The sequence below is a fragment of the Lates calcarifer genome, linkage group LG5 (assembly GCF_001640805.2).
Source record: "Lates calcarifer isolate ASB-BC8 linkage group LG5, TLL_Latcal_v3, whole genome shotgun sequence".
Lineage (NCBI taxonomy): Eukaryota > Metazoa > Chordata > Actinopteri > Centropomidae > Lates > Lates calcarifer.
The window spans coordinates 100,506-109,851 of NC_066837.1; the positions used below are offsets into that span (position 1 = coordinate 100,506).

The 9,346-nt window shown below is 47.1% G+C and overlaps 1 protein-coding gene across 1 annotated transcript; it reads left to right on the forward strand.

Annotated features, from left to right (window-relative positions):
- Positions 1 to 721: 721 nt before the first annotated feature.
- tmem178a (transmembrane protein 178a) lies at positions 722 to 8,727 on the forward strand. Its single transcript, XM_018674748.2, has 4 exons — positions 722 to 1,395; positions 3,023 to 3,136; positions 3,815 to 3,952; positions 4,251 to 8,727. Exons 1-4 carry the CDS (start codon positions 870 to 872, stop codon positions 4,490 to 4,492), a joined length of 1,020 nt encoding a protein of 339 aa, XP_018530264.1. The 5' UTR covers positions 722 to 869; the 3' UTR covers positions 4,493 to 8,727.
- The last annotated feature ends 619 nt before the right edge of the window (positions 8,728 to 9,346 follow it).

Consider the following 9,346-nt stretch of genomic DNA (forward strand, 5'->3'; position numbering starts at 1 on the left):
AAATCTAAAGACTCAACTGTCTGCTGAACACGTTCTACTGCTGACGAGAAAGATAAGCTTTCATTTGTTTAATTTTACTGACACTCTACCGACATTCTACTGAGACTCTACTGACATTCTACTGGCACTCTACTGAGACTCCTCTGAGATTCTACTGACACTCATCTGACTCTACTGAGACTCTACTGTGATTCTACTGGCGTTCTGCTGCTCAGTTACAGACGCTTACAGACAGACAGACAGACAGACAGTATCTCTATCTCGGTGTGAAGTCACACCCAGCCCTGTGTTGAGTCTCTTTACCGTCAAGTCACCAGTAGTGACGTCAAATAAGCGTTTCCGGAGTCGGTTTTCAAAATAAAGCTCGGACTGCAGCAACAAATTAAATATTTAAATGTTTAGTTTAATGTCACACGAACATATATTATTATAATTATCAACAGATAATAATCTAAATCCTGAAATTAGAAGTTCTAAAAAACTACAACAAACATACATGTGTAAATAGCAACAAAACAGATGAACTGAAAATGACTCATTTACACTGATACACTGATACAGGAATTTATCATCAGTATCAGTCGGGTTTTATTTTAATATTCAAATTAAATAACCTCCTTTCCACTTTGTTCTTCACATTTTTAATTTATGTATAATGTGATTTTTTTTACCGGACTGATCTGAAAACCTCGAATATTGTCTTGAAGAGATTTGTTTTATTTTGAAGGCGCTCTCCGCGGTCTTCCGGTGCTACTGCGCGCTACCTGCGTTCACCTTGACGCAGCTCTGACGGTCCGTCAGTCGGCATGACAACGCGCTCTCGAGGGCAAACGGGGAACGGCTGACGGCTGCGAGGATGGCAGGAGAAGATGCCCAGTAACGGAAACAGCGGTGGGAACCGAGCGAACGGCGGCACCGGGACCTGCTCCGGGACCGGGAGGGGCTCGATCCATGTCCCGGCCATGGAGAGAGCCCGGCCGGCGACGGTGACGGTATCCGCGGTGAGCCTCGCGCTCAGCGTGCTGTCCCTGCTGCTGCTGGTCACCGCCATCTCCACCGACCACTGGTACGAGACCGATACCCGCAGACACAAGGAGAACTGCGACCGACACGGATCCGACTCCAACGACCAGAAGAACCGGGAGATGCCCATCTACCACCTGCCGCTGGTGGACACCGGCAGTGGCGGGGCCCGGCAGCGGGACGTGGCGCTGATGAAGCCTGTGCATGTGGGCAGCAGAGAGGAGGAGCTGCTGGAGAACTGGCGGGCCATCCTGGGGATGGGCATCCTGGAGACGGAGTGCGGCAGGCCGCTGTTCTCCACTCACTCCGGCCTGTGGAGGAAGTGCTACTTCAAGGGCCTGGACCCGGACATCGACAAGCTTATCGACCGGGGTCAGACTCTTTATTTATCATATGATGCATAAATACACTGCTGCAGGGTTTAACATGCTGGACTCTGGTCCTGGTCCTGGTCCTGATCCAAACTCTGATCAGGCTGAACATGATCTCACAGCTGATGCAGATCATCAGCAGGTCCAGGTCTGTAGAGAACAGCTGGTTCTCAGAGTCCGTCTGCAGACCTAAGGGTCCAGATCTTCAGAGTTCCTAGTTTTGGGGGGTGGGGGGTTGGGGATGATCCACATCAGGCCAGTTCCAGGACTCACAGGATCTGGTGCTGACAGTCTTGGTGCTGGTCTGGTAGAGTCCACATGTTAGGGGGGTCAGAGCTGTTTGGACAGACTGATCGACTGATTGATCAGAGTTATTGATGAAGTCTGAGCTGGGTCCATGTTGACGGTGAAAAATCCTCCATGTTGTGATCAGACTGAGGGATTATGGGAAATGGTGGCCAGTGGACACATCATCAATCAGCTCATATTGATCAGTGTGACATCATGGTCAGACTCCGAGAGGGTCAGTCTCAGGTCCAGGTGTCTCGGGTCCAGGTGTCTCAGGTCCTGGTGTGACAGGCCCTGGTGTCTCAGGTCCAGGTGTGACAGGTCCTGGTGTTTCTGGTCCAGGTGTGACAGGCCCTGGTGTCTCAGGTCCAGGTGTGACAGGTCCTGGTGTTTCAGGTCCAGGTGTGACAGGTCCTGGTGTCTCAGGTCCAGGTGTGACAGGTCCAGGTGTCTCAGATCCAGGTGTGACAGGTCCAGGTGTCTCAGATCCAGGTGTAACAGGTCCAGGTGTCTCAGATCCAGGTGTGACAGGTCCAGGTGTGACAGGTCCAGGTGTCTCAGATCCAGGTGTAACAGGTCCAGGTGTCTCAGATCCAGGTGTGAGAGGTATGTTGTCGAGCTGCTCTGATGTTTCAAACTGCTTCGTTCTGGTTTAGTTCTGGTCTCAGATTGGCCTCGGCAGACTAGTTCTGGATTGGTCTCAGATTGGTTTTAACCTTGTTCTCAGACTGGTCTGAGAACCTGCAGACCAGGTCTCCTGGATCAGAGAACCAGGATCCAGACCACGATCTAAACCAGGATCCAGACACAGACAATAAACTGAGGACGATAACACCTGTCAGACATTGGTACAGGTTTAGGTCTCTGTAGGACTCTGATCTCTGCGGGATTCTGGTCTGCAGGAGGAGAATGTGGGGTCAGGGTGACATCTGCAGTTTTGTGTCTGCACTCCCTGGCCGGCTGCCGAGCCAAAGCCTGGAGGTCAGACTGATGTGGATCTGGACCCTCAGACCGATTACAGAGTCCAAATCACATTAGTCTACATTATGTTGTGTATCATTACGTTGCATTAGACTGAGCCCAGATCAGATTAGATCCATCGATCCCTGTGGGGGGGGCACTGCTCCCACGCTAACTGTAGAGACAGAGTCCAGACTGAGTCTGGTCCACCTCAGTCTGCAGACTGGTTCTGATCCACTGTTCTAACAGCAGAACCACATCTGATTCCAAATCTGTGGTTCTGTGGCTCACTCACTATCTGCGTTGACAGGGAGGGGCAACCCTGTGTCTCACGTGTGTCTGTCTCACCTGTGTCTCACCTGTCCCTCCGGTCTCTGCAGGTATCGCTGATCGCTGCACGGCCGTCAAGTATCACTTCTCTCAGCCGATCAGACTGAGAAACATCCCTCTGAACCTGACCAGGACCATCCAACAGGACGAGTGGCACCTGCTGCGTGAGACACACACACACACACACACACACACACACACACACACACAGACACAGACACACACACACACACACACACACACACACACACACACAGACACACACAGCAAACAACAAAAAGAAATGAATCAAACTGAATTTGAACCAGGTTTCTGGTCTCAGGGTCTCTGGTCCTGGAGTTGTGGTGGATCAGAGTCTTCCCATCAGTTTCTGCGGCGCCTCTTGCTTCTTGTCACTGGTTGCCGTAGAAACGGAGCCATGACAGTTTTATGTAACAGTACTGCGGGACCGGGTGGGGGGGGGGTTACCATGGAAACGCTCTGTGTGTTTCCTCATTTACTACGCTCATCACTGTGTGTGTGCAGAACGTTCAGAAAGTATTCAGCCCCCTTTTTTTCTCAGTTTCATGTTAAAATTAATCCCCCACCACCACGCTTCACTGCTGAGGTGGTGATGAGCAGAGTCTGGTTCCAGACCTGAGACCAAACACTTCAGCCCTGCTTTCATCAGACCAGAGTTTCTCTCAGTCTGAGAATCAGGTCTGGACTCTCTGATCAGTTTTATGGTGATGGTTGTTCTTCTGGAAGTTTTTCCATCTGATGATTCTGATGTTACTAATGCCATGTGTTACCAGGTGAATGGGGTCTGAATACTTTCTGAACACTCTGTGTATCTGTTGCAGACCTGCGTCGGATCACTGCTGGGTTTCTGGGCATGGCAGCGGCTGTCCTGCTGTGTGGGAGCATCGTGGCATCGGTCGGATTTTTCTGGGAGGAGAGTCTGACGCAGCACGTTTCCGGACTGCTGTTCCTCATGGCAGGTAAACTCACCTGGGACAGACTCTGGGTTGATCTGCTGTCTCTAACATTAGGTCTGTGGCGCCCTCTGGTGGTCAAAGTTAGGAACTACAACAACATGAAGCTGCAGCCAATCAGAGCTCAGAAAACAAAGACTAGAGCTGCATTCAGACAGAGGAGGGGTCACTTCCTGTTTCCTCTGCAGCTGATGGGGGGTCAGAGGGTTCTGTTCTCAGGTCTCTGATATGGTCCCTGGTCCCTGGTGTCTGGTGTCTGGTCTCGTGTCTCGTGTCTCTGATCTGGTCTCTGGTCTGTCCTCAGGGATCTTCTGCACCATCTCTCTGTGTACGTATGCGGCCAGTGTGACCTACGACCTTGCTAGAAACCCTCCCTTTATCTACGGTCTGCCGGCTGACGTGGACCACGGTTACGGCTGGTCCATCTGCTGCGCCTGGGCCAGTCTGGGTCTGACTGTGGCCTCCGGCTGCCTCGGCACCACCTTCCCCTTCCTAAGCCAGGCCGGAGCTCTGCGATCTAAGACCGCCCGTGAGTCCTCTGTCTGAGCCCGGATCACTGAGAGGAAGAAGAGTAGGAGGAGGAGGTTCATTTAATCCAGGTCCTGGACAGACTGTTGGAGGCGGGGCTTCGGCCTCCAGGTGAAGCTACAGGAGTTAATCAGCTGTTTCTGAAACGTGTTCAGTGATTTGCACTTTTAATCTGAAGCAGTGTTTGTACCAGATGAGTGAGTCTGCACCACAGCGCCCCCTGCTGACTGACCCACTCTGAGTGTTAGTGACGTTCATGTTTGTCTACACACACACACACACATCTGTCATTGTGAGGACATTCATTGACATGATGCATTCCCTGAACCTGATCCTGCTCCTGACCTGAGCCCTAAAACCAAGTCTTAATCCTCAAACAGTCCTTTAAAGTTTGACAACCGGCTCAGGTCTCATAAAACTGGTCCTCACAAAGATAGAATACTCACACATACACTATACATTTTGACTGAGGTTGAGTGGAGTCTAGATTGAGTCTAGACTGATTCTGGACTGAGTCTGAACTGAGTCTAGACTGATTCTGGACTGGTTCTAGACTGAGTCTGAATCTGGGCTGAGTCTGGACTGAGTCTAGACTTAATTCTGGACTGAGTCTGGACTGAGTCTGAATCTGGACTGAGTCTAGACTGATTCTGGATTGAATCTGAATCTGTTCAGTCTGCGACAGTTAAATGGATCATTATTTATTTCAGTCTCTGATGCCTCGTGTAATTATAGACTGAGTCTGAATCTGGGCTGAGTCTGGACTGAGTCTAGACTAATTCTGGACTGAGTCTGAATCTGGACTGAATCTAGACTGATTCTGGACTGAGTCTAGACTGATCCTGGACTGATTCTAGACTGAGTCTTAATCTGGGCTGAGTCTGAATCTGGACTGAGTCTGGACTGAATCTGGACTGAGTCTGGACTGATTCTAGACTGAGTCTTAATCTGGGCTGAGTCTGAATCTGGACTGAGTCTGGACTGAATCTGGACTGAGTCTGGACCGAGTCTAGACTAATTCTGGACTGAGTCTGGACTGAGTCTGGACTGAGTCTGGACTGAGTCTAGACTAATTCTGGACTGATTCTGGACTGAGTCTGAATCTGGACTGAGTCTAGACTGATTCTGAATCTGGACTGAGTCTAGACTGATTCTGGACTGAGTCTGAATCTGGACTGAGTCTAGACTGATTCTGGACTGAGTCTAGACTGATTCTGGACTGATTCTGGATTGAATCTGGACTGAATCTGTTCAGTCTGCAACAGTTAAATGGACCATTATTTATTTCAGTCTCTGACGCCTCCTGTAATTCTGGTTTCTGCTGAACTGAGTTTACAGCAGGACTAAGTCCAGGACCAGGTCCAGGTCCAGAGCAGATCCAGGATCAGCTGATTATTCTGTTTAGATTAAATTTATTATCAAAGAAAAACAAAGCAGAAAATTCTCTCAGTGGAACCATGTTTGACTCCAGATCAGATATTGATTCATTGATCAGCTGATCAGTGCAGCTCTGATTCAGACACAGTCTCAATACTGTGACCCAGATTCTCTTGGTCCTTCTCTGAGTCCAGCAGACGGACTTCACTGCTCCTTATTGGTTAAAGTCACAGACTGAACAGGATGGACTCACCTTTATTTTTACCATGTACCTGCAGCCACATGTGCTGACATCAGACAAACCCTAATCCAGGTCCAGAGTCCAGAACCTTTTAAAAACCAGAATCATTTCTAGAAAACCATTCCTGACCCAGAGTCCAGACTCGCAGAGAGGTTTGTGTTGTTTGGGTCACTGAACTTGACAAACCAGACCAGATAAAGACCAAGTCTGCAGACTGAGACTGAACTCGACCGCAGCCACAACGCACACAAAAACACACACTGAAGAACCTAATGATCCAAACCTGCAGATCCAGATCAGGAACTGATCAACAAACAGGAGTGAAACATCAAACTGATCAGCTGTATTGATCCAGGTCGGCAGACCCTCTGAAGTTTTTCAACACTAAACGTGACTCAGTTAAGAAGGTTTCTGAGTGTCTGAGCTGCAGTTTTCCTCACTCAGGTCAGGGTTTTAGTGAAGAGTCCTCAGTCCTCTTAGATATTTTATGTTGTGATGTTTGGGTCAGTCAGCTCCTGTCAGATGGACCAGGTTCTCACCTCCCTCTCAGAATGAGATAAACCTAGAACCTAGATTTTTCCTTCTGTTCACAAGAATCTGCTGTAGGTCGGTTAAACCCTGTAGTCACATGACCAGGTAGTGTTTAATGTGAATATACGGTATGCATTATTATTTGATTTTACATGTGATGTTCAGGTTTGAGTTCTGGTATAAGAGGATGTTTGAGTGTTGATGGCAGGTTTGGATCAGAGGGTTCGTCCACATAGACACAGGTGTGTATATAAAGCCTGCTGTTTTATACCTGAGAAGAAAATATATGAATGAACTGAAGCAGTGTTAACTTTAACGTAGGAGTTGTTGTTTGTACACTCAGCCATCAGCCTGCGAGCTGAGCCACAGACTCTGACCTGGAGTTTAACCATCAAGCTGAATGAGGAACATTACGTCTGTCTGGAGAACATGTGGATCATCTGAACCAGACAAAACCTGAGTCCCTTTACTCACCAAACCAAGTCAACCACCACCCTGATTCACTGTTCGGCTGGTCTGAGATCAGAACTGGATTTTAACTCTGTCAGGAGGATTAACATCTTCTTCTCTCATATGCAGGAAGCCCAGATGTGAACAGGTCATTCAGGTGATCCATGTGTATAAACTGTGGTGTTATTCAACTGACTGACTGCTGCTTTATTATGTGAACCCTGAAAGAAACTCCCTCAGTTGTCTTTAGCCCAGCCACAGATACTGCAGCAGGCTGGATGCCACATTTGTACCCCCCTCATACCCTTAGATAACCACTGATACCTGCTGATACCCCTCTCTTATACCCACTGACAGAACAGGCTGATGGAGGAGTGACTGTTTCTTCATGATGCAAAGAATCAGGGTATGTCTGAGTTTATGTTGAACAGATAATCAGACTTAGACTAGACTTTATTGATCCCTTGGGATGACTCCCTCAGGGAAAGGGGAGTCATCCCAACTAATACCCCCCACACCACCTCCATATTTCTCATGGCCTCTGAAACACTCTTACCCTGTCATACCCCTTCTATACACTACAATCCCCCCGTACCCCTGTAAACCTTACGATATCCACGATGCCTTCTAAAATCCTCTGATACCTGCTGAAACCACTCTTGTAACCTCTGATACCCTATTTTATTTTCTGATCCTACTCCATAGCCTTTTAAACCTTCCAGTACTCTCTGATATCTACTGATATCATAGAATCCCCTGATACCCCATCACCCTGCTCCTAAACCCTCCAATGTCGCCAGATATCTCTGACGCCCTATAAATATCTCCAAACCCTGATACCCTGATACCCCATCATGCTCCTTCTCTACCTGCTGATACCACCTGATTGAAACAGGTCCTCCATCCTCCTTGTCATGGTCCTGTTCTTGTAGAGGGACAAAATTTAGTTTTAAGACCTGAACTGCTTTAATTTATACTTGTTGCTAATTTGTGTCAATAACAATTTAAAAACCTCAGGTAAGGTCATATTATTCCACCATAGAGGAAATATTAGGCTGCAACCAGCAATTATATTAATTTCAGCATATTATTACAATTCAATACAAACGTTGAGTTTACTGGTGGAGAAAAGTTGGAAAACCAGCAAATCTTCATCACCATTTGGAATTTCTGCTTCAGAAAGACTTCAGGTCGTCAATTATCAACATTGTTGTCAATTAATTTTCTATGTTCAATAAATCAGTTCAGCTTTTAGCACTGGTTAGTTTCTGAGGAAATTATGACATTGTCATGTATAGTTGGGCCAAACAGGGTCCAAGAACTAATCTTTGCCTGGAGGCCCCTCAGTATGTTAATCCAGCCATGATACCAAAACCCATCAGATACCCCAGCTCCATATTATAATAATAATAACATTGAAATGAGTAAGGATGATGAGTGTTGAGTAGTAGTGGCAGATCCAGAGTCAGAGATACCTGCAGACTGAGACACAGTCTGATACCCCATCATACCCTTCTTGTACCCTCTAATACCCCATCATACCCTCCTGTACCCTCTGAAATTCCCTGCTGCCCTCTGCTGGACGTGGAAAGTGTCTCTTCAGTCTTCTGTTGACATACTGATGTTCAGCTGTAAATAAACAATATAAACAACATCAGACTAAGTCTCAGTTCTCTCAGTTTTAACAGATCTGTTTCTCTTTGTTTTCATGTGATATAACTGTAGATACTTTTGGATGTGTTCTGATGTCGTCCATGAGGAGCTGTCTTACTGCAGGGTTCAGGAGAACTGAGTTTTTAATGTTAACATCATTAAACTTACATTACACGTCCTAGATCCAGTAGGTTTAGGTTCAGTCTCTGATGTTAAACTCCTCGACAGTTGAGTGTTGAGGACTGCAGCTGAGTGTATCACACTCACACTGATCTCATGGAAACTACAGTTATACGAGCTTCAGCTGTATTGTTAGATACATTAGGCTGAGGTGTCAGAGGTCCCTGAACACCACCTGATACCTGTCAGGCCCATTGAAATCAGGGCCTGTGATAATCTAAATAAAAGATAAAAGTAATTGTACATGAGCTAAAGCAGTATCGTTAAGAACAGAATAGTTTTAGTTGATCATTTTCATTTGAACATTTGACCTTGATGTGATTTTCAGTCACTGTCTGAACATTGTCTTCATTCTCCTGATCATCTGATTTCTCTGAAAGCTCTTTATTACACACTACTAGAGATATACTACAAAGGACCTTAGCTACATCTGTGAAAAA